This window comes from Lissotriton vulgaris, chromosome 7, assembly GCF_964263255.1.
Source record: "Lissotriton vulgaris chromosome 7, aLisVul1.2, whole genome shotgun sequence".
Classification (NCBI taxonomy): domain Eukaryota; kingdom Metazoa; phylum Chordata; class Amphibia; order Caudata; family Salamandridae; genus Lissotriton; species Lissotriton vulgaris.
In genome coordinates this window covers 1,543,552,606-1,543,570,109 of record NC_141695.1, presented here as the reverse complement: position 1 = coordinate 1,543,570,109, position 17,504 = coordinate 1,543,552,606, and the positions used below count along the sequence as shown (strand labels likewise).

Genomic DNA, 17,504 nt, shown 5'->3' with positions numbered 1-17,504 from the left:
TGAGCCACTTTTCATGCCTGAAAGCGTTTTCAGGAAGTCTTCGTTGGACAGTTGGTGAAAGCTATCTAAGGTCGGGCCAGTTGTGGAGGGCACCCGTTCCTCAGGGGGTTCATTGTTCGTTATGGGTGGGAGGGTTTGTAAAATATTGGTGATTTTGTTCTGAAAAAAGGATGCAATTTGATTGCATCTGGAAATTGTGGGTTGCTCAGAGGAGGGTGGTTTAGGGATTTTGAGTAACTCTTTGAAGATTTTATAGGTCTCTCTGGATGAGTTGGAAGCATTTTTTATTTTTTCATTGAAGAAGGATGATTGTGCTGATTTTCGTGCTAATTTGTAGGTTCTCATTGCTTTTTTATATTCATCTTTAATGATGGGGTCCCAATTTTTCCTCCAGTTCCGCTCTTTGATCTTACAGATTTTTCTAAGGTTCTTCAATTCTTGGGAGTACCATGGGGATTTGAAGGTGGTGCTTTTTTTAGTTATGTTTTTTTTGGGAGCAACTGTATCCAGAGTAGATGTGAGCCATTTGGTGAAATTTTCGTCTGCTTTTATGGGGTCAGAGGAAGCAGAGGGGGCCGAGCTTATCAACTCTTGGGTCCAGCGCTCAAGTGAGAGTTTGGACCAGATTCTGTCATGTTCTCTTGCTGATGACGTTAGGGGGGTGTTAGGGTCAATTTGCCAAGTAAAAGGGATGAGGAAGTGATCCGACCATGGTAATGGGAGGGTTGGTCGTGTTTCTATTTTTGACAGGTTGGAGAAGATAGGGTCTAGCAGATGACCCTTGGTATGGGTTACCTCCGAATTTAAGAGGTGTAAGTCCAGTGATTTTAGTTCAGAGATAATGTCCTTTACGGTGCTGTCTGATCTGTCCTCAAAGTGGAGATTCAGGTCTCCCAGCAAGATAAAATTGGAGGTTGTGGTGCAGGATGAGGTCGTGAAGTCAAGGAGTGAGCCAGCAAAATTTCCTAAGTTGCCAGGTGGTCGGTATACGAGGGAACCCGAGGGGGATTTGTTAGGAGTAATTTGGAGGGAAAAGAGGGCGCTTTCGCAGTCATCGATTCCTCCTTCTTGTATCCTGCAATTAATGGAGTTACGGTAAACAATCGCTATACCGCCTCCTTTTCCCTTTGGTCTGTTAAGATGTTGTATCAGGTAACCATTTGGTAGCATATTCACCATACCATCCCTCAAACATCTGTATGTGAATGGGAGATTCCAAACATCATGAAGATATGCTCCACCCAGGGGATTAAATCTGCCTATAGCATAGTGTTTCATGCAAGCCTCGAATTTGAAAAGTAAGAAGGGTATGGTATCAACCCGTGGATAAGCCAAACAGCCGAATTGGCTTCTGCTACAGAAAAAGGCAAAGGTTCTAACTTTTCAATATGCAACAGGGAAAACGTGAAATCTTTCATTGACATAAATTGCTGTTTAACAGTCGAATTGAAAGGCAGAAATAACAAGCTTGTGTTCATGTAATCCCATGGAAAGAGACCATTCTTTAACGTTTGCAAAGTCCAGGCAAACTGTATAACAGAACGCAATTGATTCTGCCCATGATGTAACACTGCAACATCTTCTTGGTCATTATCAACCACAGATGACACAATATTGTCTAGAGTGTAAATTCGGAAAGAAAGGGTGTTAATGCTTTCTTTCCGAAGAAAACAACGGCAAGCACTTTTTCTAAATTGGCCTGATCAATAGCTCTAAACCTAGAAGCATCTTCAATTTGAGACAGTTTCCAAACCTCATTGTAAGCAGCATATATTCCTCTTTTCGATCTGCCACCCGCAGGGCTTTTCACAAAATCATTTAAATCGACAGTGTCAGTGAGTTTGGACAAATGTGACTTAACAGATGCTAAGGATGAACGTCTGAGCCAACTCTGGCACAATTTGACTACAGAATAGGTGGCGACTGAGTGGTGAGTTTGAGAACGAGGATCAACTTTAACCTCTGTATAGCCAGGGGTCAGACCCAGAAAACCTTGCTGGCAGGAATCTGCACTTTTTTGCCATAGCAACCAGACTTCAGGATTAATGCTGGAAACATTAAAAGAGGAATTGCTAAACAGTGCCTGCATTTCACTCAGGGAAGTATTGGTATAATTATTCCAAAGGGGAAATTCACCCAAATTAGGAAATGAAGGAGCATTTAATTTTTTAGAAGTAGCCAATCCAAAGCATGTGGTTTGTGAAATAGTATCATTCAGAAATAACATATGTTTTGGGATGAGACATGCATGATGCAAAGCCTCAGTGCCTTGCACTTGCCAACTTTTAGAACCCCAAACCGATTTAAGATCAATATTATCTCTCCACAGTTCATAGCCCCCAACAACCAACTGGTCAATAAATAACTTTGAATAAAGTAATTTGGTGTGGGTAAGTCTAACCTCGGAAAATGACTCTCCAGTCAATTTAAAAGAAAATGCATTAGGGTTGGATTGATCAAAATCAGTAAAATAGGAAAACTTTTTCAAAAATGTTTTCAAGCTGCCTTCCACTGGCGCAGGACAATGTTCTCACTGTGTGAAATTAACCATACTCCTAAATGAGCTAGTCTTATGCAGAAAGTGATTGCCAAAATGTTGCTAACTGTACAAATCACCATAATTCGCAGACTCTAAATATAAATCTTCAGCATCGAAGGCAGCATAATATTTCAAATCAGTAAATAAAGCTTCCACAGCTTTAACATCCCAATCATCAGAGTGAATATTTTGTTTAACCACATCCCCCGTAGAAACATGGAGTACATTGGGAACAATATTAACCTCTGTGGGACCATGAATCTGGAACTTTACAGCATCCCATACAATCCTATCTAAAACGGGCCAAGCAGTTATATTAACAAAAGTCTGGTCCCTCGTTATGATGTGCGGAGAGGAGTGGGGAGCCAAAGTTCCATCAATCACTCGAATTGATGTTCTTTCTTCAACATAGTGTAAATTGATAAAACGAAAAAAAGATACCACAAATCCTATGGACATGAACAAATAAATTGCAATCAGCACCAGCCAAATGTACATCCAAGGTGGGACCAAAAAATGTTTTTTAAACCAGGTAGCAAAAATCAAAACTTTTGAAGGGGTCTTTGATGTGGATGAGCCAGTGTCAAATGAAAAACGGGATTGATTAGCCACACGGGTCTCCAAATCAGGCATAGACAAATCAGTTGGGTAAGTATATTCAGTGTCACTTTCAAATAGTCTTTATTTCGATGCGCATATCATAAAAGACAATACAGTAGCATATAAAAAGGTTTAAGAAAATTGAACATTACATTCTCAATAAGAATAACAGGACCACACAGCAGAAGAGTACATCATCAAGGTAATCCATCCAATTACACAATAATTTATCTAAAAACAGGATAAGAACTATAAAAACTTAGAAAATCCCGGCCCAAAATGCAATAAGCATCACAGAATTCGTATGACTATATAAATATGTGTACATAATAAACACTGCTAGTTCCGTCTTAAACTATGTGCATGAGTTGCCCACATCCAATGTAGAAATTTGGCAACAGCAATGACAGTAGGTTTTGAAGAATCTGTTTAAAGTATCCTCAGCGCCTCTTTACCAGTGGTAATGCCCTTCAGCAGGCAAATAGGCTTCAACCAAGTGTGCCTGGGATATTTGTACACTGGGCAGATAAACAGAATGTGTGCTATAGTTACCGGCTGAGATGGACAAAATGATATGCAAAAGATTGTCGAGGTGTTCCTGCTGAGAAAGAAGAAATTAGTGCAGTCTGCAGGCTCCACCCGGTTCCAGCGGCGATGGGTAGGTGCTTATGATCGAAGCTCAGGCTAACATCAACATTGTGGTGGAAGATCTCCTGAAGCTTTACCCGCTGGATACTGTTGTTGTTTGATTGTTTTTAACTTTAGGTATTAACAATCGCAACTTGAAGAAGGGTAATATAGTAACATACGCCTGTTCAACCACTAGGATGGTAGTTTAATTGACTTACATACACCATACCAAGTGGCAATAGTGTAGATAGTTACAGATACCTTTAGATACCTTCTAACTAGTCCCCCTGGTCCTGAAGAATCGCTCAGTAAATTGTAGAGTAGCGAGAAACATGTTGACCAGACTTTAACACACTCCAGAAGAGAGTGGGAAACATCACTTTCCACTACTCTCCTCTAGGATATTGGTTTTAATTAAAGCAGTGGCCCTCCCGAATAAAATTGTCTCTGGTACCACTAACTTTATTTTACTTCACATAGTTACATCTACCCTGAATCCTGGCCCCACACCCGCACTTCATCTACACGCCAGTTGGAAAAAGAACGCCGCCAAAAGAGCCCCTCTATGAGGTGTTGCCCGTTGGGTATTGCACCGCCGACCCAACGAGGAGCAAGCCCAAATGATGAAGCATGACACCTGAAAGGGTGTGTGAGGGCATTAAATCCAACAAAATGGATTCCCAGGGTGACCACTAAGTTACCCTGTTCTAATCCGCTTGCATTACAGACTGCACTAATTTCTTCTTTCTCAGCAGGAACACCTCGACAATCTTTTGCATTTCATGTAATTCGGGCACGTCGTGCGTGGACCTTCTGCTCTGACAAGAGCAGTAATAGCCCAAGACTCCTCCCTCTTGATACTAATGGACAAAATGATAGCTTGTGCTGTTATTAGCGTGCCATTTGCCGGTAAATGAGTTGACTTGAAGCGTTCCCACCCTAAATTGATGGTACCGTTTCCTATCACAAGAAAGTGTGATAAAGTCCCAGTACCCTTCATAGACAATATCATGTTTCAGTTCCAGGAACTCTCTTGTAAGTGATGGGCTGACACAGATCCTAAAACTTTTATAGAGACCATGTTCCAGTAAAGCTCCTTAAAGGTCTTTCTGGGCGGGAAATAATTAGCTGCAGGATTCTCCCACAGAGAATTTAAGCCTATTGCCGTATAAATTGCCTTGGCCACTTTCATCCATGGAATTCTACAAGTGCTGACAGCATCTCTAACTTCAAGAAAAGCCTGAGCATACTTGGGAGAGCTCAGGGGTAACCCACAGTCTCCTTCAGTGTCATTATCACTAGCAGGTTGATTCAAGAAAGGATTCGTGAGTGGACTAATTTCAATGGCAATGTCAGGCCTGATGGCAGGATCCGGTGCCAAAACAGAGTGTCATACCATTGCTGGACACGAAACCGTAGGCTTCATACTATAGTGTATTGGCCACCCTGTGTGGTTTGACATGGTCAATTGAAATGTACCTGTTCCCCTTTCGTCCAGGAAGAGGAGGTAAAATGACTGTTCTTGTACCCTGCACTCCAAGCACAGCAACTGGAGCTTGTATGAAGGGCCAAAATTCTTTCTTGTTTTCGATCTTCTCTCAGACCAGTTCTCCAACCTGGGGTAGCCAGCCGACTACCGGAATCTGCAACGCAGCTTCAGACGTGGAGGGCAAGTTTTCCTTTGCAAGACTGTCTTAGGTCTCTTGTAGGTTCTGTAAAACATTAGAATGTTCGTCTACGTCAAAGGATGCAGCTCCCACCGCCATGTCTAGACCGTCAAGGTCCAGAACAAACATCTTGATGCCAAAGAGCATTTCCTATGGGGTCTGCCCACCCAGAGACCTTCTAAGGAGAATATTAAATGCACGTTCTACGCTATTCAGGTGGGTAAACCATTCTCTGCCACCACCTAAAACCTTCGCTGTCAAGGATTGCTTTAAATCTCGGTTCATTCGCTCCACAACACTATTACCCTCAGGCCTGTATGGAGACGAAAATTTGACTTGGACCCCCAATGAGGCCATGGCATCCTTGTACGCCTTAGAGGCGAATGCTGGACCCTGGTCCGAATGGAAGGTGCTGCACACAAAAATTCCCACAAAGACATGCAAATCCCTTACGACAGTTCTAGCATCAGCGCTCCTTTGAGGCCACACACAGACAAAGCACATGCAAGAGTCAACTGCAACTAAGATGTACTTATACGCAGTATCAGAAGAGAAAAGACCTCAGTGATCCAAATAAACACACACAGGTGGCTTATTAGATATGTACAACTGAGTTTGGGGCAGGCGTGCAGCAGAAGAAGGTTTAATTTGCTGACAAATGCCACATTGAAGTACAAAATCACGTTTCTGTTTGTACAAACCCCGCCACCAATACCGTTGCTGGAGGAGAGATATAGTAGCTGACACGCCGGCCTGCTCCGAAGCCATCCCAGCGTGGGCTGCTGTAATCAAAGCCTGTCTGCGGTCAGGGTTGGGAATCAGTCTGTCACCAACGTCTTTAGTTCTCACATAAGGAACTTTATCGGGACTTAATTGATAAGAGTACTTCGAAGGGAAACCCTTAGGATAATTACCTCCTCCTTCTCAGTTGCGGCAACAGCTGCCAAGATGTCATCATCAATCTTACTTTTGGAACGTGTAACCGCTGCCACTGCAAATGTTGCTACTGCTGTCTTCGCAGCCTCATCCGTGAGACAGTTGCCAACAGCGTGAACTCCAACGCGCTGATGACCCAGAGTATGAATTACAAAAAACAAGTGGGAGTCGTTCTTTTAGCTCCGCCACTCGAACCCAGATCATTTTATGTTTTATTGTGCGACCTTTGGAATCATGATAATCATTGGGAGTCCAAAAGGGTAGATTGTCATTGAAAGACTGTACACAGTAGTAAGAATCACTCACTATAAGAGTAGTCACACTGGGGTCCGTGTACTCCAATGCAAGCATCAGTACACGTAGCTCTGCTAACTGGGCGGTACAGTACCCTAATGTCTGTGTATGCACGACATCGGACCTGAATTCACCATCCACCATCGTACCAACCACAATTGCACAGGCAGCGGAATACCCATGTCTAGAACCCGTAGCCGCTTGCGCACTCCCATCAGTGTAAATGATAAAACGAAAATCCTCTAGTGGGCGCATAGTTAGAGGAGCAGTGTTAGAAATGGGATCCCTGGCTGGCCAGGGCTCACACCAAAACCAGTCAGAGACCACAACTCTAAGTCAGGGCAAGGGAGTTACACGCCAAGATAACCCCTGCTCACCCTCTAGGTAATGTGACGTGAGCAGCAAGGCTGAACTCGGAGGCTATGTAGGTTAAGTGTTTGCGCTCGCACCCATCAACAACACCCAAGGCCCAGTACAAAGGCAACTCCACTCAAGGTTATGTAAAAATAGCCTTTGTATTACACCAAAACACATTAGATAAAAACACACACTTTACAATGTGCCAACAGGCATGGGCAGAATTTACAGGGGATATGTACAAGACAGGGCCACCTGGACCACTGTCAGGAATATGCACTTTTAGAACTAGCACTTAGAATATAAAACATAGAATGTAAAATCACTGTAGCACACATTAGCACACAACCAGTAACTACTGGTAACAGGTAAGTACCACCTACGCAACCCTAACCACCTTAGGAAAATGTCACACAGGGAACTAGGACCTCACTAGCACCACCTGTACTAGCAAGAACAACCACCTAATGTAATGTCATGTGTTGTAAAGGCATTTGTTGTAAAGGATCCTGCGTTGTAGTGGTTGCAATAAAAACACACACTTTACAATGTGCCAACAGGCATGGGCAGAATTTACAGGGGATATGTACAAGACAGGGCCACCTGGACCACTGTCAGGAATATGCACTTTTAGAACTAGCACTTAGAATATAAAACATAGAATGTAAAATCACTGTAGCACACATTAGCACACAACCAGTAACTACTGGTAACAGGTAAGTACCACCTACGCAACCCTAACCACCTTAGGAAAATGTCACACAGGGAACTAGGACCTCACTAGCACCACCTGTACTAGCAAGAACAACCACCTAATGTAATGTCATGTGTTGTAAAGGCATTTGTTGTAAAGGATCCTACGTTGTAGTGGTTGCGTTGTAAAAGTAGTCCGTTATAATAGTTGCGTTGTAACGGTTGTTTATCTCACAATACATGGAGGGGTAGAAGCACATTACACATGATGCATCACAACACATTCAGAGGTGTAGGGAAGAAAAACAATTGCGTAAAACTCACATGAGCCACCACCTGTGGCAGTCCCTAGGCCAACTGGCCTCTCTAGGGCTAGGACGCCCTGTGTCCCAAAGTCAGGGTCCTAAATGGAGCAGCTGCCCACTAAGTGCTGGGCAGCTGTGGAAATAATGATGGGGCCAACGTTGGAGCCTCGCAGGCTCTGACCAATGCAATGCCCCATAGCCTCTCTGGGCTCTAAACACAATGTGGGCTGTGAGCCTCTCTTGGCTCTAAACACAATGTGGGCTGTGAGCCTCTCTGGGCTCTAAATTCAAAATGCCCTCAAGAGCCTCTCTGGGCTCCAAGTAAAGGAATGCGTCATCGTTAGAGTCCAGCTCGGGGGACTCGAACTCGAACTCGCAATTGCCCCCAGGAGCCTCGGGGCTCCAAATCACAAAAAGGCCACCTTGAGCCTCGGGGCTCTGTAACAACAATGCCCCCCTCGTTGGAGTCCCGCCCTGGGGACTCGTGACACAATGGCCACCGGAGCCCTCGTGGCTTGAAATAGACTGGCGAGGAGGGGGAGCGGCCCGGTCCTTTCGGGGCCGCTCTGCACTGTGAGCCCTGACGAGATGCCCGCACTCACCGTCAGTAGGGGGAGGCATCTCCGATGGGCTCCCTCATCTTGCGGCGGCTCTCCTTGCTCTCCCGGGTGAGGACTCTGCTTGGCTTCCCCAGACAGGGGGAAGCATAGGAAGGAGTCGGCTGGTCTCCTCTTTTCAGGCCTGATTGCCGGCTTCGCCCAGGTCCTCGGCTTGTGCCTGGCTTCCTGGGTGCGCGCGGGGAAGCCCTTGAGGCTGATTCAATCCCTGTGTGGCCCAGGTATGATGATGCGGGAGTCCTCGCGACCCAGGGACCAATCCCACGGGGAAGTGGCACAAATCAGCACCAGGTCCCTGGTGGGGTGGGCACCCATCAGGGGTCACACAAGGGCAAAAAGACACGGCAATATGCGGCGTGGGCAGCAGCAAAAGGGGAAATAAAGCACTCTGAGCGCTAGGGGTACATCCAGCGCTTCCAGGCGCTGGAGGCTCCCTCAAAGTTCAAGTAAAGCGCTCATCAGGTGCTAGTGCCCCCAAAGTCCTTCAGGGGGTGGGGGGGCAAAGCTGGGCCCAGAGCCAGCTCACCGGATCCTCCTAGGCAGGGAGGCAATCCCCAGTGGCGGTCCTTCTGGCGCCCAGCAGCAGCAGCAGCCCCTCTCAGCTTGGATCAGGAAGAGAACAAATTGTAAGGGGACACAGCTCCTTTTTATACAGTGAAACTCTTTGTCTTTGTGCAGGGTGGGGGAAGAACCAGTCGCAGCTGGTCTGGGAGCACCCTTGATGTGCTCAGCCCCTCACTCTATTCACTGGCAGGGCTAGGGTCATCAGTCGCACCACAGGGGGCAGAGCCAGCATTGTGTGGGGAAAGCCCAGCCCTATTCAGGTCCCAGGTGCACTCCTCCCCAGCCATCAGCATGCTAATCTCCACACTCACCACCGGGCAGACCCATCCAGACTCCTGGAGCCAGGCTCACCAGCCAGCTCCGGCCAATCACGTGCCAGCACACTCACTGCACACGCACACCCATGTCTAGAAGTGGCACTTCCACACTAGACACATACACGCCGCATACATCATTGCGCAGCATTCAATCACACGAGTTCGCACATACCAAACTCGAGCCTGCACACCTCAAGCATCAGGAACTACCAGGGACACAGACATTCCCCATGCATTCCTATGGGAGGGCAGGCCAACCTTACTCCATGCGCTCATAGTGCGCACGCACTTTCCACTGGGACACAGTGAAAGTGCGCAGAAACCAAAAATCACTACCACCAATTCACATTCAAAAGAGCAAAAAGTTTAGGGGTGAACCTGCCAGAAGGGCCAAGTCCAACAAGCAGGATGAAAAAACTCATACTGCAAAAACTCTTGAGTTTGCAAAGAGGAATCAAAAATGAACGTTACATCTGGGGATGTCAAGGATGTAGCCCATTGTATCCACCGAGGGTGCAATGTCTTTGAATTTGGTACACTGGCCTCCGTCACTGCCTCCAAGGCAGGATACGGAGTAACAACCCCGATTTGTTTTTACTGCGACAGTGCATGTTACTTAAGAATCGCCATTTGCACTGCTGTCAAAACTTTTTCCACAGTGGAAAACCGCAACCCGGGTCAAAGTGTACAAGTGTGACTTGTAAGCAATAGGAACTGTGTCTCCCTCATTAAAAGTGAGGTACGCGAAACCCACCGCCCCTGGTATGATTCTTATTACCAGGTTGGTGTGGTTATCACGAGTCAACAAGAACTTAGATTCTAGTAGGTCAGCCTGCAAAGATTGCAAGATGGCTGAATGTTCTGGCACAGGATCTGGCAGCCAGCACGATTTGGAAAAAGTAGGTTGTATCAATGCGTAGAGCGACTTTATATGCTGGGCATATTCCGGAATGTATGTACGTCTGAAATTCAAAAAGCCCAGTAAGAATTGTCGTTTTTCACCGTTGTGGGAGCGCGCACAAGTGTGCATTTCTCCAAGAAGTGAGGAGCCAAGCCTCTACCTTCATTGTTGAGCTCATAGCCCATGAGCAACACTGTGTACTCTGCAATATGTGATTTCGTAAAGTTGAATTTATAGATAAGTCCGCAAAACGGCAAATGATGCATTCAACACCGCACAGATGCGGCCATAATTCGTCATATGTGAGATAAATGTCATCCACATACGAACATGCATCTGCGCCAAGCCTCTCAAGTAGAGAGCCTATTCGGGCAGCAAAAACACCTGGACTGTTCTTGTAGCCTATGGCCAATCGAAGGAACTGGCGTTGTTTGCCACCACAGGTAAAACTTGTCCATTGACTACAAAGGTGGGACAGGTTATGGGCAAAAAAGCCATTGGAAATGTCAAGCGTGGTCTTGAACCTTTTACGCACAAGACTCTCCACAAAGCAGAACTGTGAGTATTCTGCACCGCACATGTACGGCAATGCAAGTTTGAGTGGCGGTAATCCAATACCAAACGGTATGAGCCATATGGCTTGGGCACAGTAAAAAGTGGGTTATTCATTGGAGACACAGACATTTTGATTACACCTTGATATTCCAATTATTGAAGGATTCCGGCTACAGAGGCTTTCTCCTCACTCCTTATGGGGTATTGGGGTTGTGGCTGTGGCATGGACCTCAAAGGGATCTCATGTCGAGGGGAAAATTTGTCCCATCCACAGTAAGTACGGTACAACGCCAGCGCAAGCGCCTTAGCCCAATCTTCTACAAATTACAGTGCTTTCTCCTTGGGCACAGTGTGCGCGAAAGCGGGGAGGATCACCTCCTCCCCTTGTGGAGCAGCCAACACAAAAGGTGGGGGCCAGTCGACCTCCGCCAATAAAATATCATAAGCAGTCGTTAGATTTTCCCCCAAAAAAACATTTTATGGTACGTTCTATGTCACCTTCCATTACAAGGACAATTTCATAAAGTCTTTCAAGGGGAGCCACTTTAGTGTCAGCTGTTTCCACTACAACAAAGGTGTCAGTCGCTGTCACCTTCAGTAGTGGACGCAGCGCCTCTCAAACGATGGTAATCTCCGCTGCGCTGTCCAGCAGGGTCAGAGCCCATGTCAGATTCCGAAGCTGCGTTCTCACTATCTGTGGCATATCTTGCTGTTACAGCAGCAACTTTCGTCTTTTGAAACTGGGGTCTTTGACGCCGTGACTCGTCCTGCTTGCCTTTTCCAGGAGCCTTACAAGGCCTCTCATGGCTCGGTTGGGCACCTTGACCTCTGCTGCCGCCTCCTCCAATGGTGGCTGTTACATACGTGTCCTGCAAAGACCGAGGAGAACGTTGTTCAGGAACCTGAAATCTATCAGGCGACTTAATAGTACTGTGGTCACGCAAATCATATTTACACTCAAGAGGGGCAGGTGTAGGTGAAGCGGGACGGGAACCCTGTTTCTGCTGCTGCTGCTTTCCCTGTTTTTTGTTCTTACTCCAATTTTGTTTCTGAACCTTTGGTCAGTCATCCTTATCAGACGACCCTTGCTGAGCTTGCTGTTGCTTTTCTTTTTTCGCGAAAGGCCTAAACTATTACGGCCTAGGGTCTTATAAGCCTCCCTAATAATTTTTGGCAACTGACGGGGTTTGTCGGCGTCGGGGACCTCGCGCAGGGCATTAGAGACTTGGAAACTTACTGCATCCCCCTTGACATTTTGCAGGACTAGATCGCGTACCTTATCAAATGCTCCCACGAGCCACATTCCCAACTCCACTGCTGCCTCTGGTCGTGCTCATCCTGAACACGCTTGATCACAGTAGGCAAAACAGTCATTGACGGGGTGCCAAAGCACCTAGTATAGACCGCCGCAAAAATCACCCCCCAAGTTGTAACCTCAGTTAAGTCAGGCACTTAGACTTTCTACAAACTCACGGTGAGAATCCTGTGTTTCTCAACAGGACTAGTATTTGGGAATACTGCTTACAGTTGTTCAAATTTCTCGGCAAGGCAAAAAGGCATTTCTTCCTTATCCTGCGGACGCTTGCTTATGACCGCATTAACCGTGACGGGACTAAGTTTGAGTCCACCACCGCCAACTGGATGAGCTGCACCACCCGGGGCCCCACCCGGGAGGTTGCGAGTAATGTAGTGAACCAGACCCCTAATAACTGCTACCGAAGAGGCATATAGGGGTCGCAGTTGCTGGGCTGTCATAGTACCTGCCTGAGGATGCGTGGTAAAAGCATCCAACACAGGCCAAGTAGCCCATGGAATGGACAACAGTCCTTGTCTGACCGCTGTAAAAAAGTGTGGGAGGGCACCATTAAACCAAACAGCATGCTTCCAAACAGAAATCAGAATTTCTACTGTCCGATATGGAGCGTACACTGCAGGAGCATCAGCGGGGGTGTAAGTGTGAAAAAAAGCAGAATTAGCATCCACTGTGGGAAATGTGACCCATGAGTAATACAACTCAAACGGGTACGCCACGTCAGCAGAGACTACAAAAACCACCGCCTGTCCCTCTAGAGAAACGAGGTATTCCTGCAAATGATTACGCACAACTACACAACTGTGTGCCGGGATATCATCCGCAGCCATACTGAAGCAGTAATAGAGAAATACAATGCAATACTTTAACGCACAGCTGGGTAGTAATTCAAAAAGGAAACCTTTCAGAAGAATCAAGCTTGAATCAACCTATTTAAATATAGGTAGGTTTTTTTATCCGTCACTACCGTCAACCAGAAATGATAGTGAGGCAGTCGTATACTGATATAAGCACTACTCAAGTGTCTCACAATAAGACCACACTCGTTGGCGGCGCCATGCTACAGGGATTCTGCTCAGACACAGAACTGTGCATAGAGACTTAGGACCTCAGGTGAAATTTCTTCGACAATTTACAATGGCCTTACTTGAAAGTTTAATAAACCATTCGGCTGAAAACAATTTTACAGTACAGTTTTAGGGACAGAGCATATGCTCTGTGGTACTGAATAGCAGTGTAACAGCGCACAGAGTCTTAATACCAACTAACCCAGAGCCCAAAAAAGGTGAATTATCTGTGGTGACCATGCAGAAAAGACATTCGTATATCATGTAAGATAAATTGTCCTGTTTCCCCACAATCTTTCCTATGGTGAAGATTGCTCTAGAAACTGGTTGTGTGTTTTACCGGTTAATTTTGCCTCCTCTAGGGTACTCTTATAGGTTAAGATGTATGCAGCGGTGAGTTATTTTCCGAGTCTTTGCACAGTGTGTGCGAATTTTGCTGGGGCTCAGGCACCTGCATAATTAATTGTGGGGCATATTACCAAGCCTGACGATATTGGACTATCACCACTTTAGCGGCCGTTTTAGACCGCTAAGCGGCGATAATTATATCCCCCTATTAGCAAGCTGTCGCTAACAAATGTTAGCGACAGCTTTTAGGCAATAGTGAGCGGTTTGGGGTCTGCTTTGCATGTCAGCGATATTTATTGCTAATGACATGCAAAGTGACTGAAAACAGTCGCTAACATCGCTATCGCCTATTAGCAAGGCAGGCGTAGCGATGGAAATATTCGCGCTAAGCCGCGAATATCTCCAAAATCTAACGCCTGCTCAGACCAGTTCTTAGCCATTATATCCAACGGGAGTTGGATATTGTGGCTAAGTCCCTGTTAGCGATAATGCGTGAATATCGCTGGATTCTCAGCGATATTCTCGCATTACGCCGCTAACGCCTGATATTTTATCGCATTTGAGATAAACGTTGCTAATAGCACGTTATCTCTGCGATAAAATCAGGCGAAGCACAGCAATAGAAAAAATTACGCTAAGCTTAGTTAGTGATCATTTTCTCTAATTGTAGATAATATCCCCTGTTTTCTTTGTGACCCTTTCGAATGACAGATGCTTGAGTGGCTCACACCTATCACATGATAATTTATTTTATCTAGGCCAAAAGCCACTCACTTGTCTTTGAGATGGACGTGCTCCTTTCCATTAATACTAACCCTGAGACATATCGAAAACAACAGGTAGACTGCCGGGTTTTTGTCTCGTGGAATGTCTAACGAAATCCAGTCTCTCCCAGGAGTCACGGGTTCAAAAAACTGTCACTACTTTACCATTACTATATTGAAAGACTGCACTGGACAGAGTTTTGTGCAGAATTAGATTTGTAGAGTCATCACGACCATCAGAGAACCGTTTTACTATATATGTGAGCTGATTGTTCACATTAAATTATGTTATGTCCTTTTTCAAAATGTGACAATCCCTCATTTCTCTAAGCTGTAGGCTTAGCCTGTGATAGCTTCTCAAGACATGGTTATTCACTCAGGCATACAACTAAATCAATAAGGGCTCCGGCATTTCCTAGAACAGCGCCAAGAAACCAATCGGTGTACATGCACTCTATAACAAATTTTGGCATATCATAATCTTAACCTTCAAATGTCCCTGTTATGTTTTCCTAAACTTGGATCTCAAAGTTTGCTTGTGGTAGTCCTTGGCTCTTGCAAAGGCGTCTCCTATTCATGTTCAACTGAGTTTATATAAATCCTTTCATCCTTCGATGGTTAGTTGATTCTAGTTATAACCAGTATAATTGTATGTGGCCTGTCAGATCATGATCATTTATGCTTTTTTGCACTGATTGTTCTACTTTTACCTTCTACTGTTTACGTCATACAATAGCACAGTGTTTGCTTGGTCTCAACAACTACTTCAATCAACAATATGAAATATAATATGCATTAGTAGGAATATTAATATAACAGTGAGGTTAAACATCCATTATAGCGCAGGCATTGCAAAGCAATGCCTGTGCAACACAGTCAATATAACATGCGTTGTTATGTCATGCGTTGTAATGAAGGTTGCGTTGTATAAACCATGTGGCAAAGATATGCGTTGTAATAGTTTGTGTTGTAACATCATACATCCAACAGTGAGTAAGAGACAGAGTTGGAAAACTGATATATGCAAATGTACATGATAATACATGAGGGATATGAAGGGTTAGAGGTAAATGTAGATGGATCACTCATGTCAAAATTCAAAAGGGGCATTTTACAGAAAAGCAACACACTTGGGGACTGGGCTCCATCTTGCAATAAAACTTTGTTGAGAAAGTATCACAAGAAATGTAGAAGTGAATTGCGCAAATAAGCACAAAGTGTTCCATTTGAAATATACTGTTGTATTGCTCTTGCATCTGATAATGTGGCGCATACCACTCCTACGTGTAATTTTACCTTTTCTATTTCTCTCACCCTTCAGGTACCAGAAAAAATTGTAATTAAACAGAAATTCCAGGCGGAGGTCATCTTCCAGAACCCTCTTTCTGAGGCGCTGAAGAACTGTTTATTGCTGTTGGAGGGAAGTGGCCTCTTGAAAGAGCAACTTATGATAAAGTGAGTGGAATAAACACAACCATTGGAGAATTGAGGCAATAATTTACATTTTTGCATGCAGTGATATCCGCTACAGATTGGTGGTGCTTCTGCTATGACAAATTTAAGATTCACCTACCACATTTGGAGGTGTGGAGCCACTGGGTTTCGGAAAGAAGAGTCATAACTGTGACCTGCTCTCAGAAACCCTTAACCTGGCGACTGCCACAGGGCCATCAGGTCACAATGCCAATAGCCCGCCGGCCGCCCTACCTTCATTCGGGGGATTGTCACAGATTTTTCCCACAGGGCCCACCATAAGAAGCATGATATTCCCGGGTAGGAAAATGTAAAAGTGTCTCTTACTTGCAGGGGAAAAACTCTCTTAAAACTGTTAATCAAAGGTCACTCCCAGATAGGAAAATTCCCTAACCTTAGTGATGTTACTCTCCTTAATGAATTTGGGTCTGACCTTACTGCGCGGCAGCCTACATTCCATAATATGCGACTTTGCAATATTTGTGTCTCAATCCAAATTATCCATAAAGGATATGAAGTATCAGTCAGGGCCCATAGGCCATTTGGTGTCCAGGAGAGCAGAACCACATCATCAGCATATAAAAGGGCCATCACCTGGTGACAATGTATCCTGGGTAAATCATTACAGATGATGACAAGAAAAGGGATTTGATTGTTAATTTACAATCAAATTAAAATCGGAGCCGGAACGCGTTCTTGACGAACACAGTAAATCCACCAAATCCTGTTCCATACCGATCCGTTGGAGAATACTCCATAACTTGGAATGGTTAATTCTATCAATTGCACTGCTCAGGTCCATAAAGCCAAGGTATAGCGGGCTTTTCATGGCAATCACATGTTTACCCACTATTAAACTAACTGAGATTAATACACTGCTCCTGTGCCCCCAAGCCTTCCCTGAATCCATATTGGGCCCCATTAGAAATCCAGTTCTGCTTAACCCAATCCTCCATTCTATGCAGGATCACCCAAGCTGCAATCTTAACCACAGTGCCCAGAAGGAAAAGTGGCTCTATAATGGCCTGCAGCCAGGAAGCTGGAAGCATAGAGGATGCTGCAGTATTCAAAGTGGTAGTAAAGATTGGGGCCCACAGATTGATGCTTTCTTTAAATAGGTCCATGGGAAACCCATCTGGTCCTGGGGCTTTATTTGAAGGAATAGAGAGGATGGCTTTTATTACATCATGCTCAAACCTAATGGTTAGAGGGAAGGACACACCTGGCTCACCAGACCCAGGGCCAAACCCAAGACCCAGACCCAAAAAAAGGACTGCGTTCTCCTCTACAATCTTGGCTGCCATCTTTGATGACAATCCTGATCTCTAATCACAACTATAAGCATATTCCCACTATCTCTGCTCTTTATCCTATTTAATCTGTCATCTCACAAACAACTCCCTCATATCTGCTACATCTCTTCCTATCATTTTCCTCCTTTTCACCCCATTTTCTTTTCTTTCTTCTCTTTTCTCTTCTTTTCCTCAACCTCACTGTACCCACCCTTTGAATCCAGTTATCATTCACTATATCCTATTTCATACTATCCTATTCTTACTAAGCTC

General features: G+C 45.0%; 1 protein-coding gene across 1 annotated transcript in view; it reads left to right on the top strand.

The window, feature by feature from the left end:
• Nucleotides 1-17,504, top strand: part of LOC147705971 (protein-glutamine gamma-glutamyltransferase E-like) — a 285,536-nt gene that overhangs the window by 232,529 nt on the left and 35,503 nt on the right. Inside the window, exon 12 of the mRNA XM_086932428.1 lies at nt 15,788-15,921. Within this exon, the coding sequence (XP_086788554.1) occupies nt 15,788-15,921 (134 nt within the window). The remainder of the gene's footprint in view (nt 1-15,787; nt 15,922-17,504) is intronic.